The sequence below is a fragment of the Marmota flaviventris genome, chromosome 2, assembly GCF_047511675.1.
Source record: "Marmota flaviventris isolate mMarFla1 chromosome 2, mMarFla1.hap1, whole genome shotgun sequence".
Classification (NCBI taxonomy): Eukaryota; Metazoa; Chordata; class Mammalia; order Rodentia; family Sciuridae; genus Marmota; species Marmota flaviventris.
The window spans coordinates 77,309,866-77,327,681 of NC_092499.1; the positions used below are offsets into that span (position 1 = coordinate 77,309,866).

At 38.6% G+C, this 17,816-nt stretch overlaps 1 protein-coding gene across 1 annotated transcript in view; it reads left to right on the plus strand.

Annotated features, from left to right (window-relative positions):
- Gch1 (GTP cyclohydrolase 1) overlaps positions 1–17,263 on the plus strand; it is a 50,387-nt gene extending 33,124 nt beyond the window's left edge. Inside the window, exons 3-6 of the mRNA XM_027929769.2 lie at positions 5,315–5,370; positions 12,456–12,487; positions 13,471–13,555; positions 15,167–17,263. Of these exons, the coding sequence (XP_027785570.1) occupies positions 5,315–5,370; positions 12,456–12,487; positions 13,471–13,555; positions 15,167–15,293 (300 nt within the window). The 3' untranslated portion in view covers positions 15,294–17,263. The remainder of the gene's footprint in view (positions 1–5,314; positions 5,371–12,455; positions 12,488–13,470; positions 13,556–15,166) is intronic.
- The last annotated feature ends 553 nt before the right edge of the window (positions 17,264–17,816 follow it).

Consider the following 17,816-nt stretch of genomic DNA (forward strand, 5'->3'; position numbering starts at 1 on the left):
TAACAATAAACATTTGAGAGGATGTGGAGGAAAAGGCCCACTCATACATTGCTGGTGGGACTGCAAATTGGTACAACCACTCTGGGAAAGCAGTATGGCGATTCCTTATAAAACTTGGAATGGAACTGCCATTTGACCCAGTTATCCCACTCCTCAGTATATACCCAAAGAACTTAAAATCAGCATACTACAGTGATGTAGCCACATCAATGTTTATAGCAGCTCAATTCACAATAGCTAAACTATGGAACCAACCTAGGTGCCCTTCAACAGATGAATGGTTAAAGACAATGTGGTACATATACACAATGGAATAGTAGTCATAAAAAAGAATGGAATTATGGCATTTGCCAGATGGAACTGGAAACTATCATGCTAAGTGAAATAAGCCAATCCCAAAAAACCAATGGCCAAACTTTCTTTCTGATATATGGATGCTAACACAGTGAGGGGCCGGAGGGGGGGATAGCAGGTCATTGGATTAGACAAGGGGGAATGAAGAAGGGATGTTTTAGTCAGCTTTCTCACTGCTGTGCCTAAAAGTGCCGGGTTTCTGTTCTCGCGACTAAAAGGCTCAGGGGTCACTCCAGTTGAACTGGGCTAACTGGGCTGCAAGAAATAACCACACAAGAGACACAAATACCTTTTCCTTTGGGGTCGCTGTGACGGCTCCTCTGACCTTAAGGGTCTGCAGAAAGAGAGAGAGAGTGAGAGCACACGCTGACCCCTTTTATTGAGGAGAAGCTATTCAAATGAGGCAAGGGGTCAGGTTTCAGGGGGCTGAGTATCTTCATGAAGTCCACTGTCAGCAGGTTGACTGACATCTGGGTAGGCCACACCCAAGGGCACAGTAAGAGAAGGGGACACACACAAGGCACTTCCATGGAAGATTCTATCCTAAACAGGGCAAGGGGTTAGGTTACGAAGGAACAGGTGAGCATAGCTTCACCCATGGGGCTGTAGCAATACACACCCATGCACGAGACACCGACCCTTGAACCCAAGAAGGGTGCCACATTTCTGCGACTGAACACCTCAGCACCCAGCCAGGGAGTGTAACTCAGTCATGTGTAAGGTTGGCCTCCCACATAAAAGGATCCAACCAGAACAATTGTAGAGGAGGAAAACTTTTATTTAAGGGCTTTCGGTTTCATGGGTCTCAGTCTGCAGACAGCAGGCTCCATTCCTTGGGTCTAGAGGTGTGGCAGAACATCATGAAGAGTGTGGCAGAAGCAGCTCACATGATGATAAAGAGAGAGGGAGGGAGAGGGAGGGAGGAAGGGAGGGAGAGAGAGGGGGGGAGGGAGGGAGGGAGGGAGGGAGACTGATTCCACTCTCCAGATACAAAATATATACCCCATGTCCCTATCCCCAATGAACCACTGCCTCCAGTTATTACCTAGTTAATCCCACCAGTAAGTGATCCATGGATTAGATTAAGGCTATAACCCAATCATTTCCTCTCCAAACCTTCTTACATTATCTCACATGTGAGCTTTTGAGGGATACCACATCTAAATCATAGCAAGGGAATAGGGATGGGAATAGGAAAGACAGTAGAATGAATCAGATATAACTTTACTATTCTTATACATGAATATGTGACCACTGCAATTGCACATTATGTATAACCATAAGAATAGGATCCTAATTAGAATAAGTTCTATTCCATGTATATATAATATGTCAAAATATACACTCTACTGTCAGGTATATCTAAAAAGAACAAACGAACAAAAAAAGAGAACTATAATTTGAGACAATCCTGGATGACTTAGTGAAACCTTGTCTTAAGAAATAAGAACTGGGGGCTGGGGATGTGGCTCAAGCGGTAGCCCGCTCGCCTGGCATGCGTGCGGCCCGGGTTCGATCCTCAGCACCACATACAAACAAAGATGTGGTGTCTGCCGAGAAATAAAAAATAAAAAAATATTAAAAAATTCTCTCTCTCTCTCTCCCTCCCTCTCTCACTCTATCTTTAAAAAAAAAAAAAAAGAAAGAAATAAGAACTGGAGTGGCTGTGGCTGTGGCTCAGCGGTTGCACACTTACCTAGTATGTGTGAGGCATTGGGTTCAATTCTCAGCACCAAATATAAATAAATAAAGGTCTATCAATAATTTAAAAATATTTTTAAAAAGAAAGAAATAAGAACTGGAGATGTAGCTCAGTGGTAGGGCATTTCTGGATTTAATCCCCAGTACCACAAAAAAATACATTTGTACATATAATAAATACTTTGAGAACATGTGGCTTTAGAGTTGTCCTGTTCATCCTACCCAATAATTATTTAATTTTGGCTTTTCATTAATGCTTTTCAAACAGAAGGCTCATAGGAAATAGTGTTATGAATACCTAAATAGCCATTACTGAAATTTAATAAGATTTAACATTTGCTTCTTTTTTCTTATTAAAGTATTTTATTTTTTTCACTTTTATAAATAGAAGTAAAACTTAGAAAAATGCATTAATCACAAAGGTATTTTTTTTTTTTTTACCATCTCACAGATTAAGAGCTAGAACATGATTTCAGGATTAGCATCCTGAAAGCTTACCTCTTGTTCCTTCTTAAGCCTTACCCCATCCCTGATCTCCACAGGTAACTAGCATATCAATTTCCAACACTATAGATTAATTTTGCTTATTTTTCAGTAATATATAAGTGAAAAGAATCTGTAATATGTCCTCTTTTGAGTCTGGTTTCCTTTGTTCTACATTGTAAGATTCATTGATGTCTTTACCTGTGATTGTAGTTTATTTCCATTGTTATATATTATTGCATTGTATGAACACACCGCAATTTATCTATTCTGTTCTTCTCTGGGTAGTTATTTGCATGTCTCCTCTTTTTTTCTTTTCTTGCTCAAACAACATTGCTATCAGATTTCTCTTGTTGCATATATTCATGCATTTCTGCTAGGAATGTATCTAGAGGTGGAATCAGTTTCACAGGGTATACCCATGTCCAGCTTACCCAGTGCTGACCTATAGCTCTCCAAAGTGGTTATGCCAATTTACACTCTCAGAAATCTATGGGAGTTCTCATTGTTTCATATTCTTGCCAACACTTGGTACTTTCAGGATTGTATGTAATGGTATCAGTCTCTTGCTCTTCTAAAAAAATTAAATTAAAAAAAAATTATCATGGAAAATTTCAAACATACATAATGAGAAAGACTAGTAGAATAAGTTCCATGTTCTCATCAACCAGTTTCAACAGATATCAACACAGGACAATCATATTAAATAAAGGTCCCCACTGCACTATATTGGAACAAATCCCAGATATTCATTATTCCTCCCATGATTTCTTCCAGTGTGTCTCTATAAAAGACAAGGATTTTTTTTTTTTTAAAGAAAACCCAATTTGATTACCACATGTAAGAAGATAGCAATAAATTCATAAATATTGAAGAATACAAAGTCTGTTATAGACAACATGACTTTTCATCACTAATTATTAACTGTCATTTCTAAAATACTTACCCACACTAGCAGTTAACCCACACTAGCAGTTAATATGTATCTCTTATCTATAGTAGCACGACCACAAACAAAATCAACAGTAACTCCTAAGTAGCATCTAATAGCTAACCCAAATAAATTTCTCCAGTTGACTCACAGGCTTTGCTGTTGGCTTATTTAAATAAGTATACAGTTAAGAGTCACATTTATATTTACATTGCATTTGGTTATATCTTATTAAGTCTTTTATTCCAAAATACGCCCTCCCCAATTCTCCCATTGAAGAGACCAGATTGGGTCTTCTGTAGTGACTCACCTTCTGTGTTCCATTCAACCTCTGGATTTCCTATAAACCAGATCTAAAGTTTAATAATATTAAGACTGAACATTTCAAACAGAAGTAATTCCCAGGAATGCTGAGAACTTCATATTCTATCATGTCAGGAGGCACATAGTAACTTATGATCTACAGTTAACAATGAGGGAACCTTTGAATTCATTTCTGTCTTTTATTGTAGGTGAGATAATTAAACTCGTGTTCAGGAGGATTTAGAGAGTTAATGGCCTTGTGGGGCCAGGGTCAAGGAGCTCAATCCTGTACTTAGCTTCTCACCACTGTGGCTGTTCCCTTCTATTTGTGTGCTTGCTAACTTTTTTAGCTATATGATTTAGTGATGATTTTCTAAAGTGGACATTTAAATGATTTAGAATCTGAAGGAAGACCAAAAATCACACAAACTAGAAGTGTACTCTAGCACTGCAGATAAGCATACAAATTCAAGCAGTACCGAGACATTGGTTGGATGGGACAATTCTTAGTTTTTGAGGGGTGGGTACTAGGGACTGAACCCAGAGATGCTTAACCACTGAGCCACATCCCCAGCTGGTTTTATATTTTTTTATTTTGAGACAGAGCCTTGCTAAATTGCTTAAGGACTAAGTTGTTGAGTCTGACTTTATTTATTTATTTTTTAAGTTGCTGATGGACTTTTATTTTATTTATTTTTATATGGTGCTGAGGGTTAGACCCAGTGCCTCACAAATTCAGCAAGTGCTCTACCACTCAGCCCCAGCCCCAGCCCCAGCCCCTAAGGCTGGCTTTGAACTTGCAACTCTCCTGCCTCAGCCTCCCGAACTGCGGGGAGTTTAGGTATACACCACCACACCCAGCCCCTATGGGACAGTTCTTTTGCTTTGTAGCACCCAGCGTTCAGGTGCTCTTTGACTTTCTCTTCCTCCATACCAAACAAAACCCACTAACTACTACTACTAGATCAGTTGTAGAAGTGTATCATAAATATCAGGTGAACAAATGAAAACTGTTTTATGTTGGCATCATGATGCAGATGTGTCTGTAATGTTTATATTTGTCTAATTGATTTATATTTGGCTAGTATGAGCCACAACCCCAGCCATATTCCTAGCCCTTTTTATTTTTTAATTTTGAGACAAGGTCTCACTAAGTTTCTTAAGCTGGCCTCAAACTTGTTCTTCCTGCCTCAGCCTCTCAAATTGCTGAGATTACCTGGCTCTGTGGTGGGATTCTTAAGGCTACAGTGCCCTGGGGAATGGCAACATTTTTATATAGAGGAGTCTTTCTTGGTTACATTGTGTTGTTGCTACAGGGTCATTTACCTTTTCCTGGGAAAAAAAAATTCAGATTTGAATAAAAAATTACCAGGGAATCTCACAGCTATACTTTTTAAAAAGTCTTAAATCTTCTAATGTTTTAAAGTTGCACTGTCATTGTGATGACTTTGCAGGCCATTATACTATATTTTGTATGTCTGTATTTTGTCAGAAAGCGGTGCTATATGTTCACTTAGCTCACGATTTGTCTCTCCCCTCAAGGTCCATATCGGTTATCTTCCTAACAAGCAAGTCCTTGGCCTCAGCAAACTTGCCCGGTGAGTGTGTGGAAAACAATAAAACAGATAGATAAAACCTGCCTCTGTCTGCTGAGAATCAGTCTCACCAAGCATTCTCTCCCCACTAGACTGAATCTCACTTGCAAGTCACATTGCTACTTGAAGTTTATACTTGGAAAGGCAACCAGAGCAGCAGGCCCTGTTCAGAACCAATGCCCATGTCTTCCTCTACCCCATGGCCTGCCCCAGCCACCGATATTGTTTATGCCCCTGAATATTCTTTATTGATATTTCATTTTGTTGATTGGAGCCAGTGAATCCTGGGTGATCTGGGAAATACTGGGAAAGGTGTGTGTGTGTGCGTGTGTTTGCTGAGAGAGTTAAGAACAAAACGGAGGGACAGGTAATGAACAGACAGTCATTACCTTTAAAGTACAGTCCAAAAATTCTGATTCAGATTATAGCCACCCTGTCACAATTGGAGCAAGTGAATCTCTATGACTAACTGACCTTTCTGTGGCTTTGGTGGGTTCCTGCTGCTTCTCTGTGAAGACACTGGGATGTGCCACTCTCCTGTAGGGGTGCCCCCCATCTTCAACTGTGTTAGAATCTATGTAACCCACCCCAGCAGGCTGATGGCTGCCCTTCACAACTGTTCCTTGTTTACACCTCCATTTTCTCATTAATTTCCATTAGAAATTTAGGAGAAAGTTGTTTGAAGAGAAATTTAACTTTCCTAGTTTATGACCTTGTGCCCGCTTGGCAGCCTTTACACTAGCCAGGGCTGCTTGGTATCTTGGAAGAATGATGGTACATCCTGGCTGAGCTTCACTACAGGAAGGTGCCTATCACAAATCCAGAAACATCCTGGCATCTTGCAGTGATCTGTCCCTGGTTGTAGAGCCAAGGGGTGGCTGAGGAGGTACTGATAGAGGGTGTTTAATCTAACTGTAATTTTTATTAGCGACTCCCCGGTAATTTACTCCCAAATGATAATAAATAAAATCAATTTCATGTCAACTATGAATAACAGTTTCTATACTAAAATTGTCTATTTTTACAGTTTCATAATGTATGGTCTAAGTAAGGTCAGCATGCTTACTGTGCAAATGTGGCTACAGGCCCAGTGGTCTGGTGTCCTTCCTTCCAGTAAGACTCCCAAGCCATACCTTTCCCATAAAATTTCTGGCACTGCTGAGACCATAACAGACTGTCCATATGTGAAGAGTGTAGTGGATGACTTTCATATAAAAAAGTTTGGCAGACCATATTAAGCTTAGACCTTGTGGGGTTTTTTTTGTTTGTTTGTTGTAGTGAGAGGGATTAAACCCAGAGCTTCATGCCTTCTAGGCAAATGCTGTACCACTGAGCCACACCTTCAGCCCCATAGGCCTTGGTCTTAATGTGAACAGCTTTCTCTAGAAGACCATCCCAGATTGGCCATGAGTAATACTTTATGGGAAAGGAATTCTAGAGTGATCAGTAATATCACGGAATGAATGGTGACTTAGGGGTAGGAGGCAACAACAGTCTTGGTTATTTCCTTTTCTAGTGAAAGGAAACAATCTCAACTAAGCTTTCATGAAACAATACAAAGGACTTGATTATTAGCATGGGGATTTGTCCTTACAGTAAGAGGATTAAAGCCTAAGAATAAAATGAAACACCAAAGACCCAACTGTATATTACTTTCAGATATTTTGTAAAAACTTTGAATAAAGGGTCTGTTAAACAGAAAAGGAGACTAAAATTTTATCCAATTGCTTATTTCTTGTTAGAAGTAAAAATATTTAGTGACTGAAGAGTAATAAAGCCTCATGTCTCAGCAGAACTTCACTGCTCATTTTAATCTCGTATGTGAAGTGTGTTATATGCTTGCCTTTAAATGAATGACCTTTCAGTGCCAGTAAAGTCAAATATCAGAGAGTGAAACCTTAAGTAACAAGAAAATGCCAGAAGTGAGTTGATCTGGTTCAACTCTAGTGGAACTTTAGAGTAAATTTGGTTTGAATAGAAATTCCTTTTGTTGCCAAAAAGCCATTGAGTATGTGTTTTTGTTTTTTGTTTTTTTTGCCTTAGAATAATTGAGTGAATATAATTAAATCTTGAATTTAGAATTTTAGTACCCTGAGGTAGCCAAGGCTAACCTGCTTATTACACCTGCTGTGCCTGGGCCCTGTACCAGCCATTGTGGCATCTAGAGAGAAGGAGGACTCAGCAGTACCCGCAAGGAGGATGCACAGTGAGGTCGCAGTGGGTGCCACAGCGATGCCTGCTTTTACTCACAGGCCTGGGGTTCAGTCCCCAGTGTGTGTGCATGTGCACACACCCACTCACACCTCCCACCCCCACACACCCAAGTATTTGCTTTGCTTTGGAGCTCCAGGTTCATAGCATCCATGGTGATAGTGGCCTGTAGGGTGGAAGAGACCCAGAGATGGAGAGATGAGCAGAATTCTAATGGGATAAAAGTTATTCTAGGTAGCTTCATGTCAGAGCGAAGGCAAGCCAGCGGGTAGTTACAAGGCATATTCCAGTGGGTAGGGACTGGGATCACTGATGGAAACAAGAGATTTAGCCAAGCGTGATGGGGAATTGATAAAAAGATAGGATGAGCATTAGATTACAGAGGGAACATTTCTTTTTATTTCCTCTGTATTATGAAAATAGCATACGACTACTAGGCATGGTGGCACATGCCTATAATCCTAGCTACTTGGGAGAATCACTTGAGCCCAAGAGTTTAAGACCAGCTTGGGCAACACAGCAAGACTCTATTTCAAACAAACAAAAATCACACACACACACTTTCACTTAAATACAAATAGGTGAATAAAGGGAAAGCTTTTGTTTCCTGTTGTCATTCTTTAGAATTAAAGTTAAGAGATTTCTTTCACTGTCCTTTAAGAAAATTTCTATGTAAACACAAACATAGCCGTTTAAAACTAGCAAAACAACAATAAAGGAAATTATACCTTATATGCTGTACTATTACTGCCTTTTTAAAAATTTAAAATACTTTGAATTTCTTGTATCTTTTAGTCTAAAATGTCCAGATTATTTTTAAGGGCTACCTAATATTTCTTTGGTTGACTAATTCATTAAGCTAGTCTTTGACATGGACAAGTATAGTATGCTGTTTGAAACTGTCAAAAAGGGAAAAAAATGCTTTGAACATATTTTTATATATTTTCTTTGCATACTTTGAATCTGCATGTAAGAGAAATTACTGTGATGGATTTTCTGGGTTCAGGGTAGTTGAATTTTTGCTATTGCCAAATTTCTCTCCATAAACATCATGCCAACTTGTACTCTGATAATAGGTAAAGGGTGTGTTTCTCCACACTCTTAATGCTGAGTTTCATCTCACTTTTAAATCTTTGCACATTGATAAGTAAAAAATGACATCATTTTTATTTGAACATCCTCTTCCCTTTCCCTTCCTCCAATCCTCCCTTTCTCTCTGTCTTTCCCCCCTTCCCTCCCACAACTTTGTGCATGCTAAGCAAGCTCTCTACCATTGAGCTGCATCCTCTGCTCATTTTGAATGTCTCATAGAGTGAAATTCAGAAAGTTCCTCATTTTTCATTTGGTTGCTTTTTTTATTACTGATTTGCATAAGCTCTTTGAATGTTTACACATTTAGGTCAGGTGCTCCAAGTAATTTTTCTCAACCTTTTCTTTCGTGTTTTGATTTTGCTTTATAGTATTATTTTTTCATAAATAAATTTAAAACTTTTCTATAGTCATAAATAATTCTTCTTCTTCTTTGTATTTGTATGGCCTCATTTTTGTTTTTAAATCATTGCTTGATCTTAGAAGTATTTTGATCAAGGAACAGGGAGGGGCCATCCACTGTTGTTGGGTGCTCATTGCCTCTTGCAGCACCCCACTTCTGCCAGCCTGTGTCCTTAGTGCCACCACTCTCTATTGGGCTTTTCTTCCTCCTGGATTGTATATCAAGCTCCTGGCTCTTCTGCCTCTAACCTCTGAGGATCCTTGCATTTGTTCTCAAGTGCTGCTGAAATGATTTTTCTAGACTGTGGATTTAATCATGCTGTTGCTTTTGTGACTCCTTATAGCTTTTAAGATAAAATTCAAACTCTGCAGAATAAATTAGAAAACCCCAAAAGAATATAAATCACAAGGCCAAATCAGAAATCGCTGGGAAGTCTGATTGAGAGAATATATATTAATATCTAGGGATGAGAGGATATGTAACTAAAAATATGCCTTAACATTTAAAAAAATATGAGTAGTGTTTTTTTTTTTTTTAAGATGGGAGAGAAAGGAATGCACTGAGAGTTAGAAAACCTCAATTTACAACTAACCATTAGAAAAAGTCAAATTAGCCAGTCCTCGCAGTGCACACCTGTAATCCCAGTGGCTCAAGAGGCTCAGGCAGGAGGATCACAAATTCAAACCCAGCCTCAGCAACTTAGTGAGGCCCTAAGCAACTTGATGAGACTTGTCTCAAAATACAAATTACAGAAATGGCTGGTGATGTGGTCCAGTGGTTCAATGCCCCTGGGTTCAGTCCCTGGTACATAGCTGGATGTGGTGGTTCATACCTGTAATTCCAGCTAGTCTGTAGTCTGAGTAGGAAGATTGTAAATTGGAATTCAACATGGGTAACTCAGTGAGACCTGTCTCAGGGGCTGGGGTGGCTTCATGATATACTACTTGACCAACATGCAACCAGGCTTGGGTTCCCTTAGTACTTAAATTACTGTCTTGGTTTTTTTTTTTTTTTTTTTTTTTTTTTAAATTTAAAATGGCCCCAGGGAGTTAGCTTTCTAGTCACTGGCATGAAAAAGTGCACATTCTCTGATGCATTTTTATCCAGGATGGTAAGACTTCCCACAAGTGAAATTCTTAGGAACATGAGTTCAAAAGTAAAAGAAAAGCCACAGATGTGCAAAGAGGGAAGATGTTGGAATTATCAGAGAATATGAAGCAAGTATTTTAAAAAGTAACAGTATCAAAATTTTGACAAAGCAATAAGAAATTTTCAGAGTTAGCCAGGCAGATCAGAAAAACAACCAAATATAACTGCTAGAAATAAATAAAAAATATGATAAATGACACCGAAGCTCAATATGCTTATTGAATAGCAGAGTAGGCATAGATGAAAATATAGTAAACTGAAAGAAAGGTATGAAAAAATTGCACAGAATACAATTCAGAGAGATGAGCAGAAAATATGAGATTGAATTTAACAAATGTAGAAGACAGTTGGAGTTCTGAGATGTAATAGAATAGATGAAATATTAGAAAAGATAATTCCTGGAAAAATTTCCAGATCACTTGCAAAAAATCAGTCTTTAGATTCAAGAAGGCTAGTAAATTTCAAATGAGAAAAATTTAAATCTGTGCTGAGGCAAAACATGGTAAACTTTAGAGTACTCAAATGTCAGAGTAGCCATGAAGAAAAATATTGATTAGCTATGTAGTAACAGTGGTGAGACTGACACATGGTTTGCCAACCACAATATTAAAAGACAGATAACTGTCAGTGTCAAACAAGAATTTTATTCCCAATAAATAGCTCTTAACAAATTATCTCCATAGGGGCTGGGACTGTGGCTCAGCAGTAGTGCACTTGCCTGGTATGTGTGAGGCACTGGGTTCAATTCCTAGCACCACATATAAATAATAAATAAATAAATAAAGGTCTGTCAACAACTTAAATGATATATATAAAATTATCTTCATAGAAGAAAAGGTATGTGAAATGCTGAAAAGACATTATAAATCAACACCTACTCCTTACTTAAAGTAGAAATAAGAAATTATAAGCTCTCTGAGCATAAGTTCACTACGTAATCACATAGGCATTCAAAAAAAAAAAAACCCACAAAACACAGATGCCCAATGTTAACACTTTTCTAATATTGCACCTGAAATTCTACTTAGGAGAAAAAAAATGAGAAAGACATTGTTAACTTTTGAAATTAGTGACTTCTAATTATGTAACAAATTAGTCACCTGAAAAACCCATCAGAAGTTATAAATGTAGAAACTTGACCCAGTAAGAAATATGGCATTGCTCCTAGATAGGAGCTTGAAAACCATCCCTTCTCAGATTTGTGTTCCAAACAATATAGGTATGTTCCTCCAATATTGTATACCTACTGGGGACATGAAGAAGGATGGTCCCCAAAGTCATGGCTATGTAAAAATTGATCTTGACATTTAGTGTCCAGATTAATGACTAAAAGGTCAAAGCTTAAAGAAAACATTCTCATTGTGAATTGTGCCCCCCTCAAATGGATTATTCACATTGCCATATTTGCATTTCATGACTAGACAGGGAAGAATTTATCACCTGGCAGATTGTGATGTAAGATCAGGAGTCTTTTTATTTGGGGAGGTTAATCATACAAAGTACTTACATAAACCTATCTTATAAAGGAAAGAAATCCAATCCATTCTGATCTGATTACATTAACAGATTTAGTTGGTGTAATAGTTAACCTGATTTTTTTTTTTAATACTGGGACTTGAACCACTTAACCATTGAGCCACACTGAGCCACATCCCAGCCTGCCACCCCTTCCCCCCTTTTTTTTCCCACCAGTTTGAGACAGGAACTCACTAAGTTGCTTAGGGCCTTGCTGGGTTGCTAAGGTTGGTCCTGAACTTGCAATCCTCCTGCCTCCTGAGTCACTGGGATTATAGGCGTGCACCCCAGTGACCAGCTAATTGGCCTGATATCAATTAACAAATAGTCTTTTATTTTTAACTTGATCTTTAAGCTCTGATAAAACAATATGATTAATTGGAACATTTGAGACAGCCTAAAATTGGTGACTTGGGAGTTTTAAAATTTTATAGCTTATCTTTAATTGTGTTGTTTTTTTTCTAAGTAAACATTGTACTTGGAGATACATTAGTCCCTCCCGCCCCCCTTTAGAGACATAAGGAAGCCCCACTTTGTGTAGTGTGATTATGGTCTCCGTGAGACTGCATCTCCTTGTAGAACTTGTTTTATGGGAATAAGCATTATCCCCTGCCCACATCCAACTATTGCTTCAACAAAGTCTTTTTAGTCTTGTGAGGTGGACTTAGCAGTTTCACTTCAAGCAAGGTATGATTAACTAAAACACTTTCTTCTTTTCTAGGATTGTAGAAATCTATAGTAGAAGACTGCAAGGTAAACTTTTTTATATGTCTTTTTTTTTTTTTTACAGAAAGCATTTTTTCTTGCAAAAAAGTATGTTTATTGTATTCAAAGTGTAATGAATATAACAAAAATTAAAACCTCATAGGAAGATAAAAGTCAAAGTTTGTTTCAAGACAGAAATCAGCGTTGTGTTTGCACAACTCTTCACATTTCCATGCATATGCAGTTGTTTTCAAATCAGTTTATTTGTGTCACATTTAAGCTAAAGTGGATAATTGGCCTTGTTTTCTCCCCCCCCCCCACTTAAGGAACCTTAAACAGTTTTTCCACATAAATATTCATTTCCACATACATTCCTCATTCATTTTGGTGGCTGCTTAGAATTCTGTTGTGTTCATGGCTTGATTTAGCCAATCCCCGCTCTGATACATATTTGGGGGATTTTTGTCAGTTTTCCAATAAATGCAGTGCTTCAGTGAACATTTTTGTATGTATTCAAAGACAAGTTGTTTCAGACAGCATAGTATTTAGGTTAAATCGCTTGGTTTTCAACAATTCAGTAATTAGCTCCTTTGTTATTAGTGTTGCAAGCTGTTTATTTGCTGCACTCTACCTCTGGAGTTGCTCATTAACCAATATTCTGTTGGTCTTACTGCACATGTTAGGAGCTAGTTTGCCATTCTAATCGCTCCCCTGCAGAGATGCTGGAGAGCTTCTGGGGTTCTCTTCAGCACCTGCAGTGCAGGTGAGGGGAGGGCCTCCTTGTGGCTCACTCAGTAGACAAAGCAAACAGGCAAAAGCTGTTGTCATGGCTCTTAAATGTCACAGAAGTCTGCTTTTTAAGATGTCGAATAATTTTAGAGAAAAAAAATCTAGCTGTTTGTGTTTGACTCTTTTTTTTATGGTCATTTCCTTTTTTTTATTAGTTGCTCATGACAATACAATGATCTTGACATATGTGATTCTGCAACCTGTGTTTGACTCTTAAACTGAACTCTTTGTCACCTTCACAGTCCAAGAACGTCTTACAAAACAAATTGCAGTGGCAATCACGGAAGCCTTGCAGCCTGCAGGAGTTGGGGTAGTGGTTGAAGCAACGTAAGTCTGAAGCTGCCTTTGATAACGTCACAGTCTATGTAAAAATTGATCTTGACATTTAGTGTTGCTTGGTTTTCCTAGCACCAAGTGATGTCACACAGTGGCCACTGCTGGTTTTTTAATCTCTGGGCCTAACCCTTCATCCTCTTTTGTTCACTGTGTTGCTGATATAGAAACCAGGGTATGGGAGAGGTTTTTTTTGGAGGGGTGGGGTGGGGTGGGGTGGGATGGGGTAGGGTGGGATTGAGGGTTGTAGAAGTGCAGGGAGTTATAAGCATAGTTGCAGATTTATTCTATGCTTCTCTTTTTTCTTAGCTTTTTTGTTGGTCCAAGCAGTTTTTCTAACATTTTGTCACACATCGAAAGACAGAAAAAACTAAGAATCAGTGCAAAGGACAACTGAAGATAATTCTTTTTAAAGAGAAAAAAAAAATGTCTAATTTTTTTTAGTTTAAGTTTTTATTTTTTAAGTGATACATTAAAAACATAAAAATAGTACATATCGGGCTGGGGCTCAGTGGTTAAGTGCCCCTGAGTTCAATCCCCGATACCAAAAAAAAAAAAAAAAAGTACATATCTGTGGGGTATCATGACTTTTTTTTTTTAGTTGTTGATAACCTTTATTTATTTATATTCGGTACTGAGAATCAAACCTAGTGCCTTACACATGCCAGGCAAGTGTGCTACCACTGAGCCCCAACCCCAGCCCCCATATGATATTTTGATACATGTATACATGGTATAATATTTAAATCAGGTTAAACATATCTATGTATCCTAATATTTATCACTTGTGTATGGTAAAAACCATCAAGCTTTTCTTTTTCTCTAGTTTTTTACGATCTGTAATTCATTATTTTTATCTATAGTCACCCTACCGTACCGTGGTGCCCAGACAGGACTGTGGACTTCTTGCTACTGTTTAACTGTAGCTTCATGTCCACTGAGGAACCCCTCTCCACCCTCCCTCCTGCTTTCCTTCCCAGCCTGGAGTAACTGCCATTCTATACCCAACTTCTGTGAGATCAGGTTTTTTTTTTTTTTTTTTTGCTTTTCACATGAGTGAAAGCGTGCAGCACTTGTCTTTCTGTGCCTGGCTTATTTCACATCACATAATGATCTCCAGATGTAGACACTTCTTTAAGTTACAGTGAATTATGGGCATTCAGTATGGGCAGTTTCATTCACTTGATGGCCTGCTCTGACCTCTGCTCAGTGTATGTCACATGGCTCCAGCAGCTTGTTCAGACCCACTGGTCTCTGTTACCTGAGTTCTGCCTGGTGAGATGCACATACTTGGGTATTTCTCTAAACACCTAAGCTAGCTCAGCACTGCTTTGGTCTCTGAAGACCAAATATATTATTTTCACTCATAATGAAAATTCCATTTTCTCTGCTCTTGTTGAATGCATCAAGGATTTAACCACGGATAAGAATAAAAGCTAAAAACTTAAAAAAAAAAAAAAGTTTGGATATCATTTGTCTCAGAAGGGATATTTTAACATACTTGGTAACTGAGCTGAGATGCATCTTCTTCCTTGCTTTTTATTTTAAAAAGTCAAATCAGCACTGTCAGCTCCTGAAAACCACCTTCATTGTCTTGTTTTGTAGACACATGTGTATGGTAATGCGAGGGGTGCAGAAAATGAACAGCAAAACTGTGACCAGTACAATGCTGGGTGTGTTCCGGGAAGATCCCAAGACGCGGGAGGAGTTTCTCACTCTCATTCGGAGCTGAACTGGAGCATGGCGTGGGGCAGGTCCGACTGCTAATGGTGTTGTCTTTCATCATGCCTCCCCTTTTCATTTGTTACAGATGTTAACTTTATGCCTTGTCAATAATTGTATTTAAAATTATTTATAAAGTCAAATTAAAAATGATTCACATAGGGGTAAACCCTGCACTTTCTTCTTGCCACCTTGTAGGGGCAGTGTCTAAGGTGAACTGCCAGCAGCCTAAGTTACATGCACAAACCACTGCCATTCAGATAACCCAAGGGTGCTGGGGAGGAGGAGAATCTGTGTATGTGAATGAAATCCTACGGTGATCTGTCTCATCAGCATAGGAGAATCGGGCATGGGAAAAGCAGTTCCTTTTCCTCTGCCACAGAAATGGTATAATGCTGAAAATGCTCTAATAATTAACGAACAGTGTGCAGCCTTGCTCTGTGAATTCGAAGTCCAGCAGCTCTGCTTCGGTCATGTTTATGAATTCACAAATGACATTTCGTTTTTATTTATTTATCAGCTATCCATTTTTAACATTAGTCACCAAGGGAAGGTGGTGGAATATCTATTTTTTTCAATTTTACTGTGAGTTAAAAAGGCACATTTCTACCTTCTTTCTTAATTCAAGTACAGGGAATTAGTTCCTGGAGTTGTTTACGAGTTATTCTCATGTCAACATACAGGGATTTAGACATTTAACTCTCTATGCCTTGATGAGAATATCACACCAGTTAGCCTGTAGATACTTTTGCCTTTTTTTTAAAAGCCATTATTTTATAAGTCTTAGTACTCACACGGCAGATAACTAGTCCCACAGCTGTCTCTTTAGAAGTTTCTTGGACATTTTTATTTTGATCTTATGAAATATTTTTCTAAGGATTTCTAGAAACTTTTGGGAGTGCTCATCATTGTCAGATCTGAAGAACTCTTGCTTCCAAGAGTCCAAAAGAATGCAGATGAATTGACTGTGGCCTGCCTTGGGAGCTGTGCCCCTGTCCTCACAGAGCTGTGCTGTCGTGTTTTGTGAAAATGCACTGAGAACTCTAGTCTTGTTTTCCTTGTGGTCAGTGTGGGTCTTGGGTCTTGTCCTCAGTGTGACTCTGTTCAGGTGGTGTAGGCCTTTCAGTCCAGAAGCTGTTGCCTTATTACCATTTATCTTAAATTTTGTTCCACTGGGGCAGTGTGGGCCAAATTAAAACAAAAACACCTAACTCTCCCACAAAAACAGACACAGTTAATTCTACAAAGACGTTTTATTCCATCAGCATAGTGCTCTTCAAATTTATTCATTCATTTTTAAAAAATGAATTACGTTGCTTGCTTAAACTGTGGTCATTCTATCTCTGCCACTTACTTGCCATTTAGCTTACAATGAAGCAAGATGGTCGAGGTTTCTCTCCTTTTTAAAAAATCTCTACTACTTTCCCCTGTATTTGGAGTTTCTAAAGTCCAATGGTGGTTGATTTTTGAGTTCCATGTTAAATCTAATTTGGAATAAACATTAACCTGCTTAATATTTAGACATTTCTAGGTAGAATTCCAACTCATGTTTGGTATTTTAAAGTAAAAACAAGTGTGACTTGGAGGACCAAAGAATTTGTTAGCTATAAATTCCTCTTTGCAGGGCTCAGTGGTAGAGCACTTGTCTACCATGTGCAAGGCCCTGGGTTCAATCCCCAGCCCTGCAAATAAATAAATAAACAATCATTTTTTGGAGATCATTTGTATTCCTTTGGAATGACTTTGTCCTGACATTCCCTAGAAGTGTTCTTAGAAAGTGTGATGTATCCACAGGTTTTTGTCTCATTGGTAAATGCAAAATAATGATCTTGTCTGTTTTACTCTGGTCTGTAGTACTTCAAAATTACTTTTTCATATTCGTGATACTGACTCTATTGGGGGGGGATTTTTAAGAATTTGATGCGTTTAAATATACTGTTCAATTACATTGTTTGAATTTTATGTATGTGCATCCCTGAAGTTGGTTCTATTTAAATTATTAAAGTGTTATAACTTTGTCTTGTGAAAGTTTCTTTTTCAACCACCAGTATAAACGTCACATATACTAATTTGATTATTTTAATTGTCTTAGCTATAGTGCCCATCATCAGGGCTTCTCTTTTCCATTAAGCTATTAGAACGTACATCTCAAGGGTAGCACCAAATGACCCTAGGTTCTGACAGTGTCTCTTTGGTGTTTGCATGGGGTGTTACTAACTTCAATCTTTTGGGGAGGAGAAGGGGAGGTCTGGGGCTGAGTCAGGAATCTGAATGGCCCTCATGTCCCTGTGTTGTCCTAGTCCTATGTTCAGGACTCTAGCCTTGTGGGAAGAATCAAGCTGAGTCAAGAGACAGACCGGGAGTGGAGGAGAGTTTGCCTAGGGAAAAACCTGCTGTTAGGTAGAAAGGGCTTTGCTGCCTTCTTTCTGCAGTGACCTCATTCCTTTCTTGCTGGTGGTGTTATCTACATCCCTCTCCCCCTGAGCAGCGGCCCCTCCCCTCACTGGTTATCAGTGTGTCTGGGTGCTGGACA